The sequence below is a fragment of the Mobula hypostoma genome, chromosome 6, assembly GCF_963921235.1.
Source record: "Mobula hypostoma chromosome 6, sMobHyp1.1, whole genome shotgun sequence".
In the NCBI taxonomy this organism is placed as follows: Eukaryota; Metazoa; Chordata; class Chondrichthyes; order Myliobatiformes; family Myliobatidae; genus Mobula; species Mobula hypostoma.
The window spans coordinates 109,809,096-109,824,758 of NC_086102.1; the positions used below are offsets into that span (position 1 = coordinate 109,809,096).

Sequence of the window (15,663 nt, forward strand, 5' to 3'; positions counted from 1 at the left end):
CCAAATGGTCACAGGGCAGGAAGAACAGTCCAGTTACAAATGGCTAGACAAGAGGGTAAGGCATATGGCATGTTTGCTTTCATTGGTGTGGGTTTTTTAAAAAATATTTTATTTTCAAAGAACAAAATCAACAGGAACATATAAGCTCAGATGTGTGTAAAAATAAAATAAGCCAAAAAAAAGGGACATAACATTAGAGGGATGCCTGTTGTACAGAGTGCTCAAAATTAAGTCTCGAATGCGGGCTGTGAGAGATCAGCCGGGGGGAAATTGTTCATCTGCCCCCGGCCTCGTCCAGGTAGGCAAGAAATGGATCCCAGATAGCCGAAAATTTTATAATTGAATTGGTTCTCAAGAACCTGAGTCTCTGCATCTGTATGACGGATCATGTTAGCCATCCACCTCCAAAAGGAAGGGGGAAGAGGTTGGACAAACTTGGGTTGTTCTCGAGCACTCGAGGCCAAAGGGGAGACCTGAGAAGTTTCTAAAGTTCTGAGAGGCATATATAGAGCAGACTGGCAGAATCTTTCCCCAGGGTAGACATGTCAAATGCTTACAAGAAGACATATTTTTAAGGTTAGAAGTGGGGAGTTTGAAGATGATGTAAAGGGAATTTCTTTTTTAAAGAGACTGGTAGGTACCTGGAATGGGTTATCAAGGGTAGAGATCTGGTGGAGGTTAGGAGGCTTAGATAGATAACGTGAATACGGAGGGAATGGAGGGATTATAGATGATAGACAGGAGGCGTACTGAGACCCCGATAGCATCAACCATGGATGTTGAATCCTAGCTGTTATCCATTGGGCAGCCCCCACCGCCCCACACAACTGATGAATTCAAAGGAACCTCGGAGATCAAAACAGTTTGGCACCAGCAATGTCACAACAATTGTCAGTGTTGAACTCAAAGTAGGACTGCCTTAGGGCCTCCAGCTCCAGATTTTTTCCTCAGGATTTACTCCAAAAGCTTTCCCCATGAGTGTATAACTGCAAGGCAGCAGAGGTTTGATTAGCTTCTCCCAGATGAGCTGCCAACTGTGGCTGAAGAGCCCCATCTGCCCGACGCAGGAGGGGATATTTAGTGCAAATCAGCATCTGGAATGGCATAACATTGTGGGCCAAATGGCCTGTCCTGTGCTGTATTGTTCACTGTTCTGAATGTCTGGAGCTGGAGCTGGAAGAACTTCGGATCATTCGGGAGATAGTCACCCCTAGGAGTCAGGAGACAGGTAGCTGGGTGACTGTCAGGAGAGGGAAGGGAAATACACAGAATGAGCAGAGCACCCCTGTGGCCATTCCCACCAATAATAAGTATATCATTTTGGATACTGTTGATGGGTACGACATACCAGGGACAAAGGGACAAGTTGCAGTGGTCGCATCTCTGGCACCAAGAAGGAGGGAGAAGAGGAGAACAGTAGTGATAGGGGATTCGATAGTTAGGGGGACAGGTAAGAGGTTCTGTGGAAGAGATCGAGAATCCCAGATGGTCTGTTGCCTCCCTGGTGCCAAGGTCCGCGTATCTCGGATCGAGTCGTCTGTATTCTCAAGAGGGAGGATGAGCAGCCGGATGTCGTGGTCCATGTAGGGACCAATGACATGGGTAGGAAGAGTGAGGAAGTCCTGAAAGGCGAGTTTAGGGAGTTAGGCGCCAAGTTAAAGGACAGGACCTCCAGGATAGCAATCTCAGGATTGCTACCAGTGCCACGTGCAGGCGGGTTTAGAAATAGTAAGATAGCGCAGATCAACACGTGGCTGAAGACATAGTGCAGGAGGGAGGGCTTCAGATTTATAGGTAATTGGGCAGTTTTCCAGGGAAGGTGGGACCTGTTCCAGTGGGACGGTTTACATTTGAACTGGAGGGGGACAAATATTCTTGCAGGTAGGTTTGCTAGACAGGCTCCAGTGGATTTAAACTAGATACAAGGGGGGAGGGTAACCAGTGTAGGAACAGATGTAGGGGAGAAAGAAGAAAAAAAATAGTAAAGTTGTTTGCACCGTTAGTGATAAACAGAGAGTAAGAGGTGGAAAATTTCTTAAATGCATTTATTTTAATGCTAGGAGCATTATAAGAAAGGTGGATGAGCTTAAAGCATGGATTGATACCTGGAAGTATGATGTGGTAGCTCTTAGTGAAACATGGTTACAGGACAGGTGTGATTGGCAACGAAATATTCCTGGATTTCATTGCGTGTCAGAGAAAATATTAAAGCGGTGCTCTGGCAGGATAGATTAGAAGGCTCGTGTAGGGAGGCTATTTGGGTGGAATTGAGGAATGAAAAAGGTGTAGTAACACATGGGGGTGTATTACAGAGCACCAAATGGGGAGCGAGAATTGGAGGAGCAAATTTATAAAAGCACAAGGTTGTGATTGTGGGAGATTTTAATTTTCCACACACAGACTGGGAAGCCCATACTGTAAAAGGGCTGGATGGTTTGGAGTTTGTAAAATGAGTGCAGGATAGTTTTTCGCAGCAATACATAGAGGTACCAACTAGAGAAGGGGCAGTGTTGGATCTCCTGTTAGGGAATAAGATAGATCAGGTGACAGGGGTTTGTGTTGGGGAGCACTTCAGGTCCAGTGATCACAATGCTATTAGTTTCAATATAATTATGGAGAAGGATAGGTCTGGACCCAGGTTGAGATTTTTGATTGGAGAATGGCTAACTTTAAGGAGATGCGAAAGGATTTAAAAGGAGTGGATTGGGACAATTTATTTTATGGGAAGGATGTAATAGAGAAATGGAGGTAATTTGAAGGTGAAATTTCGAGGGTACAGAATCTTTATGTTCCTGTTAGGTTGAAAGGAAAGGTTAAAATTTTGAGAGAGCCATGGTCTTCAAGAGATATTGGTTTGGAAAAAGAGAGATATCTACAATAAATATAGGCAACATGGAGTAAATGAGGTGCTTGAGGAATATAAAGAATGTAAAAAGAATCTTAAGAAAGAAATTAGAAAAGCTAAAAGAAGATACAAGATTGCTTTGGCAAGTAAGGTGAAACTAAATCCAAAGGGTTTCCACAGTTATATTAGTAGCAAAAGGATAGTGAGGGATAAAATTGGTCCCTTAGGGAATCAGAGTGGACAGCTGTGTGTGCAGCCAAAAGAGATGGGGGAGATTTTGAACAATTTCTTTTCTTCAGTATTCACCAAGGAGAAGGATATTGAATTGTGTAAGGGAAACAGGTAGGGAAATTATGGAAACTATGATGATTAAAGAAGAGGAAGTACTGGTGCTTTTAAGGAATATAAAAGTGAATAAGTCTTAGGGTCCTGACAGGATATTCCCTGGGACCTTGAAGTTAGTGTTGAAATAGCAGGGGCTCTGACAGAAATATTTCAAATGTCATTAGAAACGGGGATGGTGCCGGAAGATTGGCGTATTGCTCATGTTGTTCCATTGTTTAGAAAGGGTTCTAAGAGTAAACCTAGTAATTATCAGCCTGGAGTTTGACGTCAGTGGTGGGTAATTTGATGGAAAGCATTCTTAGAGATGGCATATATAATTATCTGGATAGACAGGGTCTGATTAGGAACAGTCAACATGGACTTGTGCATGGAAGGTCATGCTCTACAAATCTTATTTAATTTTTTGAAGAGGTTACTAGGAAAGTTGACGAGGGTAAAGTGGTGGATGTTGTCTATATGGACTTCAGTAAGGCCTTTGACAAGGTTCCACACGGAAGGTTTAACCGTTAGGTATTAATATTGAAGTAGTAAAATGGATTCAGCAGTGGTTGGATGGGAGACACCAGAGAGTAGTGGTGGATAACTGTTTGTCAGATTGGAGGCCGGTGACTAGTGGTGTGCCTCAGGGATCTGTACTGGGTCCAATGTTGTTTGTCATGTATATTAAATGATCTGGATGATGGGGTGGTAAATTGGATAAGTAAGTATGCAGATGATACTAAGATAGGTGGAGTTGTCGATAATGAAGTAGGTTTTCAAAGGTTGCGGAGAGATTTAGGACAGTTAGAAGAGTGGGCTGAAAGATGGCAGATGGAGTTTAATGCTGATAAATGTGAGGTGCTACATTTTGGTAGGACTAATCAAAATAGGGCATACATGGTAAATGGTAGAGCATTGAAGAATGCAGTAGAACAGAGGGAGCTAGGAATAATGGTGCACAGTTCCCTGAAGGTGGAATCTCATGTGGATAGGGTGGTGAAGAAAGCTTTTGATATGCTGGCCTTTATAAATCAGAGCATTGAGTATAGGAGTTGGGATGTAATGTTAAAATTGTACAAGGCATTGGTAAGGCCAAATTTGGAGTATTGTGTACAGTTTTGGTCACCAAATTATAGGAAAGATGTCAACAAAATAGAGAGAGTACAGAGAAGATTTACTAGAATGTTACCTGGGTTTCATCACCAAAGTTGCAGAGAAAGGTTGAACAAGTTGGGTCTTTATTCTTTGGAGCGTAGAAGGTTGAGGGGGGACTTGATAGAGGTATTTAAAATTTTGAGGGGGATAGATGGAATTAACATGGATAGGCTTTTTCCACTGAGAGTGGGGGAGATTCAAACAAGAGGACATGAGTTGAGAGTTAAAGGGCAAAGGTTTAGGGGCAACATGAGGGGGAACTTCTTTACTCGGAGAGTGGTAGCTGCGTGGAACGAGCTTCCAGCAGAAGTGGTAGAGGCTGGTTCAATATTGTCATTTAAAGTTAAATTGGATAGCTATATGGACAGGAAAAGAATGGAGGGTTATGGGCTGAGTGCAGGTTAGTGGGTCTAGGTGAGAGTAAACGTTTGGCATGGATTAGAAGGGCTGAGATGGCCTGTTTCCGTGCTGTAATTGTTATACGGTTATATAGACATTTAAAAGAAAATAATTATTTATTCCAACATCTCTCCAACTGAGAGCAAAGATAATAAATATCCCAAACATTGTCCGCGTATTTTCAATGTGAAAACCACAGTCCCGAGCAGCAGTGTGGGCCCACGGCGCTCACTTCCTGAAGCGTTTGAAGAGAGGGTGGATGTTCTTTCCCAGGCTCTTGCTCCGCTGGTATTCCAGGTAAACGGTGTCGTCCGCTCCTGACATGGAGCTCATCGTGCCAGTACGTCGCATCACCTGCAGGGGCAACACAGCAGGGTGAGAGCCAGCTTAAACAAGAGAAAAATTTGCTGATGCTGATTTGAAACCCAAAGCAACACACACAAAATGGAGGAACTCAACAGGCCAGGCAGCATCTATGTAAAAGAGTAAACCATCGACATTTTGTGCTGAGCCCCTTCATCACAACTGCTGCTTGGCCTGCTGAGGTCCTCCAGCATTTTGTGTGTGCTGTTGCTCCTGAGTCCAACTTGTTACCTTTCACTTTATTTTTTTTTACAGATACAGTGTGGAACAGGCCCTTCTGGCCTTTTGAGCCACGCCACCAGGAAACCACCTATTTAACCCCAGCCAAATCACAAGACAATTTACAATGACCAATTAACCTATTAACTGGCATGACTTTGGACTGTGGGAAGAAACCACAGCACCCTCCACACGTTCATGGGGAGGACATACAGACAATGTCCAAATTGAACCCTGAAATCCGTTGCCCCAGGCTGCAATATTGAAGCGCTAACCACTACGTTACCATGACGCCCAAGCAGTTGGCATCATTGGCTATTTACTAAAATATATAGAAATAACCCAGGCTCAAGTTTAGATTTAAAGATTAAATATCTTAAAGGTTACCTTTACTTGACACGTCAGTGGAAAAATGCAAGCAGACCTTTTCCCACTCTGAGGTTGGGTGAGACTAGAGGGAGGAGAGGGATCGTTGACTCAGGCCTAAGAGGCCAGCGTTGGGCATTTTCTTGGCTTACAAGGTGCGGAACGAAAGACTGTGGGGCGCCACTCCTCACACAGACATAGAGCAATGTGTGGTTAAGTGCCTTGCTCAAGGACACAACACGCTGCCTCAGCTAAGGCTCGAACTGGCAACTTTCAAATCACTAGACAAAAGTCTTAACCACTGGGCCACGTGCCTACACTAAGACTAGAACTAGAGGTTAAAAGGATGAAAGGTGAAATGTTTAAGGGGAATCTGAAGGGGAACTTCTTCATTCAGGAGGTAATGAATGTGTGGAATGAGCTGCCAGTGGAAGCAGTGGATGTGGGTTCAATCTCAACGTTTAAGAGAAGTTCTGATAAGTAATGGATGGTTATAGAGGGCTATGGTCCAGGTGAAGGTCAATGCGACCAGGCAAATTAATAGTTCGGCAAACTAGGTGGACCAAAGGGCTTGTTTCTATGCTCAATAACTATATGAATATCAAAACATACAATAAAATACGTTGTCCACATCAACAACCAACACAGTCCAAGGATGTGCTGGGGGCAGCCCGCACATGTTGCCACACTCCCAGCTCCAACAAAGCATGCCCACACCCTGCTAAACCTTACTAACCCGTATATCACTGGAAAGTGGGAGGAAACGGGAGCACCCGGAGGAAACCCACATGATCATGGGGAGAACGTACAAACTCCTTACAGGCAGTAGTGGGAAGCAGCTGGTTCAGGAGGATTGAAAAATTGAGAATTTCACTCCACCCTTCAACAAGGAAGGGACGCAGCAGAAAGAAAATTAAAGCCCAGTTAGCCATGACCTCAGTGGTTGGGAAAATGTTGGAGTCGATTGTTAAGGATGTGATTTTGAGGTATGTGGAGGCACATGATAAAATACGTGAAAGTCAGCATGATCTTATCCCCTTTTTAAGTTTAAATTCAAGGATAAATACTATAAAAATGAATATTCTTCCTCGGTTATTATATCTTTTCAGTACTTTACCAGTGGAGGTGGATGATAATCAATTCAGGGAATGGGACAAATGGATTTCCCGCTTCATTTGGCAAGGAAGGAAACCTAGAATTCGATATAACACCTTACAGTTAGGGAAGGAAAGAGGAGGTATGGTTCTTCCTTGCCTGAGAAATTATTTTTATGCCTCACAGATAACCCCTCTGTTATATTGGTGTAATAGGGAATATAAGGCTAGATGGAAGGAAATAGAATTTGGATTAGTTGACAGTTTTCCTCTTCAGGCCTCAATAGCTAACAAAGGATTGATGGCCCAGTTGGAAAAATTTAATAATGCTTGGATAAATCTTACATTAAAAGTATGGCAGAAGGTGGTTAATTCATGTGGAATTAATAACATGCTAAAACTCTTTAGATGGTGTGCATATGATACCGAATTCCTTCCCAACAGAGGAGATAAAAGATTTGAGCTATGGATAAAGGAAGGTCTTACAACCTACCTCTCATTTATAGATAAAAGAGTATTACAAAGTTTCCAAATCCTGCAGGACAAACATGGCCTAGAACATAATGACCTTTTTAGGTACCTTCAAATACGAAACTATGTTAACCAGAGTTGTAGATATACAGACCTATCAACAGTAGAATTAGAATTTTTCAAGATTCTGAATTCGGCTTGCAGTTCAATACCTAGTAAATCAGTTTCTCGCCTATATAATGCACTCTCCCATGCTAAAAATGTAAATACACTGTATATTAAAGAGAAGTGGGAGAAAGAAGCGGGGTTGGTACTTTCAGAGGAGGCTTGGGGGAAAATCTGCAGCTTTCAATGGTCCTCGACTAATTCTTTGACTTGGAGAGAACATTGTTGGAAAAACATTATAAGATACTTCAAGACCCCATATCAGGAAAAATATAAAGATACAAATGTGATGTGTTGGAGAAGGTGCGGCTCCAAGGAGGCAAATCATTTTCATATTTTCTGGGATTGCCCTAAATTAAGTCTATTTTGGGAAGGTATTCATAGAACATTAGTTAAGGTACTTAGGTCCCAGATACCTCTGAACTTTGAGACGCTTTATTTGGGGCATGTATTGTTCCTTGAACAGAAGGAAGATATAAAGTTGCTGCAGGCCCTCTTAGCAGCAAGTAAGAAATCAATCACTAGAAAATGGCTAAATCCAATACCACCTACATTAGAAGATTGGTACGAAATTATCTTGGAAATATTTAAAATGGAAAAGTTGACTTACTCCCTGAGAACTCAAAAAGAAACATTTTATCAAATCTGGAATAAATGGATTGAATATATAACCCCAATGCGAGCAGACTTTAGATGACTCTCCTAATGATTTATATTGCTCTTCTCATCAACACAGTAATATTGCTAACGTAAGCACCCCTAGTCTAAATGTTTGTTGTTTTTTTTTGGAAAATAGAGAATTAACACAAGTAAAGGGAAAGATTTGGGAAAGGGATAAAAAAAAATGAAAAAATTAAGTAAATAAGTACATAGGGATTGGATAATTATGTCTGCGGGCAGGAACAAGCACGAACAAATTGGGATATAAACACCTACAATGGTTGGTATATAGGCTTGTATGCAACATTTTGGACCAGTGGAAATGGTCCAGAAGGGTTGTATGGAAACTATTATTACCATTTTTCTTAACAACTAATTTCATTACTTAGCCTAATAGGTTAGATTTACCACAGTACATAATTATCTATTTAAATGTTTATTTTCCTTTTATATCATCTCAATGTGTACTTAAGAATGTATAAATAATTGTAGTTTTATACATATAAAAAATGGAAAAGGTTATATGTGTGAAAAAAGTACATGATAATTGTGAACTCCTTATCCAAATAAAAATAAAATTTAAAATAAACAAACAAACAAATAAATAAATAAAAAGAAAGTCAGCATGATTTCCTCAAGGGAAAATCTTGCCTGATAAATCTGTCGAAATTCTGTAAGGAAGCAACGAGCAAGAGAGACAAAGGAGAATTGGTGGATTTTGTGTACTTGGATTTTCAGAAGGCCTTGGACAAGATGCAGCATGTGAAGCTGCTTAAACAAGGTAAGAACCCAAGATATTACAGAATGGATAGGGCATTGGCTGAATTGCAGGAGGCAAAGATTGGCTGCCACTGACTAGTGGCGTTCCACAGGAGTCGGTGGCGGGACTGCTTCTTTTTACATTGTATTTTAATGACTTGGATGAGGGAATTGACGGAGTTGTAGCCAAGTTTGCCGTTGAAACAAAGATAGATGAAGGGACAGGTAGTGTTGAGGAAGCAGGGAGGCTGCAAAAAGGCAGATTGGGTTGGGAGAATGAGCAAAGAAGCAGCAGATGGAATACAGTATCAGGAAGTGATGGTCATGCACTTTGATAGAAGGAATAAAAGTGTAGACTATTTTCTAAATGGGGAGAAAATTCGAAAATCCAGGTGCAAAGGTTACTTGGGAGTCCTCGTGCAGGATTCCCTAATTTGCAAGTTGAGTTGGTGATGAGGAAGGCAAATGCAATGTCAGCATTCACTTTGAAAGGACTAGGATATAAAAGCAAGGATGTAATGCTGATGAGGCCTTGAAGTACTGGGAGCAGTTTTGGGTCTCTCATTTAAGAAAGGATGTGCTGATACTGGAGAGGATTCAGAGGAGGTTCACGAGAATGATTCCAGGAATAAAACGATTATCATATGAAGAGCATTTGATGGCTCTGGGCCTGTAATTGCTGGAATTTAGAAGATGAGGGGAGAACTCAATAAAACCTATCGAACGTGAAACCACTCAATAGAGTGGATGTGGAGAGGATATTTTCTATGGTGGGGAGACTAGAACCAGAGGGCACAGCCTCAGAATAAAGAAATATCCATTTAGTAAGGAACTGAAGAATTTCTTTAGCCAGAGGGTGGAATCTGTGGAATTCATTGCCACAGGAGGCTATGGAGGTCATTATGTGTATTTACGGTGGAGGTTGATAGGTTCTTGATTAGTCAAGGCATGAAAGGTTATAAGGAGAATAAAGGAGATGGGGTTGAGAGGGAAATGGATCAGCCATGATGAAATGGCAGAGCAGACTCAATGGACCAAATGGCTCCCATGTCTTACCGTCTTATCAAGACTGAAAAGAAAGGGAGCAGAAGCCAGAATTAAAAGATGGAGGGAAGGGTAAGAGTACAAGCTGGCAGGTAACAGGTGAGGGGGAAGGTGGATGAAATAAGAAGCAGGGAGGGAATAAGTGGAAAAAAAAGGGCCAAAGGAGGAATCCGATAGAGTGGACCATAGGAGAAAAGGAAGGAGGAGAGACACTAGAGAAAGGTAATGGGCAGGTGAGGAGAAGAGAAGGGATAAGACGGGGGCCAGAATGGGAATGGAAAAAGAGAGAAGAGGGAAGAGTGGAGAAATTACCGTAAGTTTGAGAAATCAATGTTCATGCGTCACACTGGAGGCTACCCAGACGAATATGAGGTGTTGCTCCTCCAACCTGAGAGTGGCCTCATTGTGACAGTAGTGGCCATATACCAACATGTCGGAATGAGAATGGGAAATAAAATTCACTCTCTGGTATGGCAAGGCAGCACAACCACCCGCTGTGCCTCTGTGCTGTTCCTGTAGCTTCACAATCTCCTTTAGTAGCCCAGGGCTTGGAACAGAACTCCTTACCTGCCCCTTGGAGCCGAACTCCCCAAGCACCACCTCCTCCTCTGCGTCTAGGTCAGAGGCAGCAAGGACCTTCTGCAGTAGTTGTTGCTGCTCCTCCTTGGTACCAAAGGACAGATCTTCCTCATCCATTCCGGCCAGCTTCGTGATCACCTGCACAGACACGGTTCTCGTTCAGCCTTAGGCCATTGGTGACAGGCAAAGGACAAGCATAAAGCTCCTTGTGTTCCAGAGATACAGCAGAGGGCCATGTGCATACCATTCATTCAGATCAATTCATCACAACAGTGCATTGAAATTGTACGCGGGAATACAACAGCAGAATGCAAAATAAAGTGTTACAATAACAGAGGAAGTGCAATGCAGGTAGACAATAAAGTCAAAGTAAAATTTATTATTGAAACATGTATACGTTACCATAAATAGGTTGAGCACACTAGGGAAAAAGCAATTCAGTATTGGATGTTGTGTAATCAACCAGATTTGATTAGGGAGCTTAAGGTAAAGGAACTTCTTAAAGTTAAACTCCTTAGAAACAGTGATCATAATATGCAGTTTGAGGGGTAGAAGTTAAAATTGGATGCATCAGGAAAGGGATTTACAGAGGCATGAGACAGGAGCTGGCCAAAGTTGATTGGAAGGGGACACGAGCAGGGATGATAGCAAAACAGCATATCTGGAGTTTCTGAAGGCAATTCAGAATATGCAGGATAGATATATCCCAAAGATGAAGAAGTTTATTCTAAAGAGAGGATGAAACAATTGTAGCTGACAAGGGAAATCAAAGACAGCATAAAAGCAAAAGAGAGGGCATGTAATATAGCAAAATATTTGGAAGAAAGAGCATTAGGAAGCTTTTAAAAACCAACAGAAGGCAACAAAAAGCAGTAAGGAGAGAAAAGAAGAAATATGGAGGTAAGCTATCCAGTCGGATACCACAAGTCTTTTTTCAGATACATAACGATTAAAAGAAAGAGGAAAGTAGATTCCAACCCCACAACCCTTCCTAAACTCTAAGTGTGACTGCCCATCTCTCAGAGCAGCTTACCTTAAAGCTGTAGCCCTGGTCCACCAGGAACCTTTGCCTTTTAGCAGAGTAAGCCATCTCCTGGGTATCCTGGGATACCAGTGAGTAGAAGAAGGCATTGTACTCCTCAGCCACCATTCCTGTGAAAGAGGCAATAACCAAACATTTGAGAGTTGGAGTCTGTGTTGAGGGAGATAGAACCCATTCAGGCTTTGGGATCAGAGCACGGAAACAGATCCCAACATGATCCCATTCGAGGCCGGTGGTGAAAGGTATCCAAGTAATCCATTGAGGAGAGTTGTGAAAGAGTGCGCCTTCCCCACAACTGACTCAGCACATACCCCACACACCACCCTCTCCACACTCAAATACCCCAACTTCCTCACACCTCACATCACCCTCCCAACAGCCTCTCTAAACGTCACCTTCCCCACACCTCACCCCTACACTGCATCCCCAACACCACAACCCACACTCTCCCCACTCTCATGTACCCAACCCTCATTACAACCCATTCCCCTTCCCAACTTGCCACTGTCCTCCCCACATACTGCCCCCTCCCACACCAAACTACTCAACCCCACACATTACCCTCTTCACATCCAACCACCCACATACCCACCATCCTCTCCACATCCCCACATACTCTACCACCACCATGCCTCACTCCACTCTGCCTCCCCACACGTCACCATTTCCACTTCACCCACCCCCACACAAAACCTCCCGTCTCAGCACATCACAATTTTTCACCCACCACACTCACCCCAGCGCTCTCACCAACCCCATTTCCCTGACCACACAGCCTCCCTCGCCCACCTTTCTTTGCCCGCAGCACCCTGCCCAGTCGCTGGGCTTCCTGCCTTCGGGAACCGCCATGTGAGGAGATCTGGATCAAGACGTTGGCCTCGGGGAGATCGAACGAGGTGTCACCCACCTGCCAGAAATCAGAGTGTCAGCTCTGCCACCCTCTCTCCCCAGCCCCTCCGACCGCAGCCCAAGCCAGGTGAAAGAACAGTTGACCTGGGTCCAACCACTACACAACAGCCCCACTCTCACACACAGCCTACATACACTGCATCCTGTGCACCCCTCCCCAAGTACTAGCTTCCTCAGCATTGAGGACATCTTCAAAAGGCGATACCTCAAAAATGCAGCACCCATCATTAAAGACGTCCATCAGCAAGGACCTGCCCTCCTCATTGCCACCATCGAAGTGGTGGTACAGGAGCCCAAAGTCACACACACATTTCAGGATCAGCTTCTTCCCTCTGCCATCAGATTTCTGAATGGACAATAACCCTATGAACACCAGCTCACTATTTTTTCCTCTTTTTGCACTTTTTTTTTGATATACTTGTTGTAATGTACAGTGTTTTTCTATCATTCTGTATTGCAATGTACTACTGCCGCTAAACAACATATTTCATGGCACAGGCCAGTGATATTAAATCCGATTCTAGAGTGTCTTCACTTCACCACTTACAACACACCTGAGACTGACACAGCTCATTTTATTGAACCTCCTAGTTCTCCATAACGAACACCAACTTCCCTTCCCTCAATATTATCAAGAACCCCTCTCACCTCAGTCATTCTCTCTTCTCGCCGCACCATCTTTCCAATCAGGCAGAAGATATAAAAAGCTTGAGAATATGTACGACCAATTCAAAGTCAGCTTCTATACGCCTTTTTAACGGTTGATAACAGTGAATGCTTGGAACAGAACAGCACAATATGGGCCCTTCACGATGTTGTGTCTGCCTCTGAGCCTAATCAAAGATCAATCTAACCCTTCCCTCGCAGAGCCCTCCTTTTTTCATTCATTCATGTACCTATGTATCTTCCCTAATGTATTTGCCTCTACCACCACCTCTGGCAGCACATTCCACTCTGTGTAGAAAAGAACTACCTCTGACAATCCCCCCCCCCATACTTTCTTCCAATCACCTTAAAATTATGCCCCCTCCCATTGCCACCCTGGGAAAAAGACTGACTAGCCACTCAATCTATGCTTCTTCTCATACACTTATATTAAGTCATCTCTTATCCTCCTTCACTCTAAAAAGAAAAGCCTTAGCTCACTCAGCCTATCCTAAGACATGCTCTCTAATCCAGGCAGAACGCTGCTAAAATCTCTTCCGCACCCTCTCTAAAGTCTCCACATCCATCCTATAATAAGGTGACCAGAACTGAATACAATTTTCCAAGTGTGGTCTAACCAGGGTTTTATAGACAAAGAACACTACTGAATCAGACCCTTCTAGTCCATGCTGAAGTGTTAGTCTGCCTAGTCCCATTGACTCGCACCTGAACCACATGCCCCATGACCCTCCCATCCATGTACTTATACAAAACTTCTCTTAGATGCTGCAATCAAACCTGGATCCACCACTTCCGTTGGCAGCTCATTCCACACTCACACCACCCTTTGAGTGAAGTTCCCCCTAAATATTTTACTTTTCACCCTAAACCTATGACCTCTAGCTCTAGTCTCATCCAACCTCAGTGGAAAAAAGCTGCACACACCTACCCCACACATTCTTAATTTTGTATACCCCTATCAATACTGAAATACTACCAGCTCCTCTTAAACTCAATCCGTCGATTAGCAAAGACCACACACCATATGCTTTCTTAACCACCCTTATCAACTTGGATTGCAACTTTGAGAGATTAATAGCTGTGGACCTCAAGATCCTTCTGTTCATCCGGACTGCAGGTAGAGTGGAAGAACTCTTAATCTCCCAAACTACCTTGCTGTAGCCCTTATACCATATTTGACACCTGCACTGCACTTTCTCTGTAACTGTAACACATTATTCTGCACTCTGTTATTGCTTTTCCAGTAAAAATTAGTCCAAATAGAACACAAATAGCAAAGTAGTGTTCACGGAACATTCCCAAATCTGATGGCGGAGGGGAAGAAGTTGGTCCTAAAATGCTGAGTGTGGACCTTCAGGCTCCTGCAGCTCCTCCCTGATGGCAGCAACGAGGAGAGGACATACGCTAGGTGATGAGGGTCTTTCATGATAGATGCTGCCTTCCTGAGGCATCACTATTTGAAGATGTGAGGGGAGGCTAGTGCCTGTGAGCACTCCACAGTTTTTTCCAATCCTGTGCATTGGTGCCTCCATACCAGACAGTGATGCAACCAGTTAGAATGTTCTGCACCGAAATCTACAGAAATTTGCTAGTGTCTTTGCTGACAGACCAAATCTCCTCATGAGTTATAGACAATGGCCTGCTTTCTTATGTATGGATTGTCTGGATGGCATGCAAACAAAAGCTTTTTAGTACATGCGACAGTAATAAGGCAATTTCCATTTACCTTGGAGATGAAAATGGTGTTGATCTTAGGGTTGTGAGTAAAGTTTTGGAGAATCTGCATCCTCTCTCCCTGGGACGTGGGACCATAAATATATGGCCTGAAATGAAGGAAACCCTCAATGAACGGTATTACATAAAAACTCAACCTAACCCCAATAATCCTGGAGTCCAGCCACTATACACAACAGCCCAATTCAAAAGGTAACACACACAAAATACTGGAGGAATTTCCACAGATGCCACCTGACTTACTGAGTTCCTTCAGTACTTTGTTTGTTGCTGAAGTAAACCAACATTTGTAGTATTTCTCAACATACAACATTACAGCACAGTAAAGGCCCTTAATCCACAATGTTACGGTGACCTTATAACCTACTCTAAGATCAATCTAACCCTTCCCTCCTACATAGTATTCCATTTTTCTATCATTCTCGTGCCCATCTGAAAATTTATGAACATAATACATCTACCCCTAGGTAAAAAAGTCAGCACAACATTGTGAGCCAAAGGGTCTGAACTGTGTATTTTTCTATGAGCTGCTGTATATATTCATACATTCAGACAGTTTCCTTCCTTCCCAGCACCTCGCCCTGCCCTCACCATCACCAAAAGCACCGGTCAAATCTGAACACCTACTGTAACCAACCCCACTGTCATCAATCTCAGCTTCACTAAAGCCCCGGTGTGTACAAGGGACAGCAAACGCCCTACTTGTTACACAGTACTTTTCCTGCAAGTCTGTCAGGGTCATCTACTACCAGTACAACCTCTGCAATATCAGTGAGACCCAACATAGATTGGGGGAACCGCTTCATTGAACACCTTCACTCCATCTGGGCTGTTGTGGTGGGCACCCATTTTAATTCTACTTCCCATTC

General features: G+C 43.2%; 1 protein-coding gene across 1 annotated transcript in view; it reads right to left on the minus strand.

Annotated features, from left to right (window-relative positions):
- Window positions 1-97: 97 nt before the first annotated feature.
- The window catches only part of ercc3 (excision repair cross-complementation group 3), a 31,330-nt gene continuing 15,764 nt past the window's right edge, over window positions 98-15,663 (minus strand). The window contains exons 11-15 of the mRNA XM_063051439.1: window positions 14,787-14,883; window positions 12,275-12,392; window positions 11,477-11,595; window positions 10,432-10,581; window positions 98-5,077 (exon numbers count right to left, since the gene is read on the minus strand). Coding sequence (XP_062907509.1) covers window positions 4,952-5,077; window positions 10,432-10,581; window positions 11,477-11,595; window positions 12,275-12,392; window positions 14,787-14,883 — 610 coding nt within the window. The 3' untranslated portion in view covers window positions 98-4,951. The remainder of the gene's footprint in view (window positions 5,078-10,431; window positions 10,582-11,476; window positions 11,596-12,274; window positions 12,393-14,786; window positions 14,884-15,663) is intronic.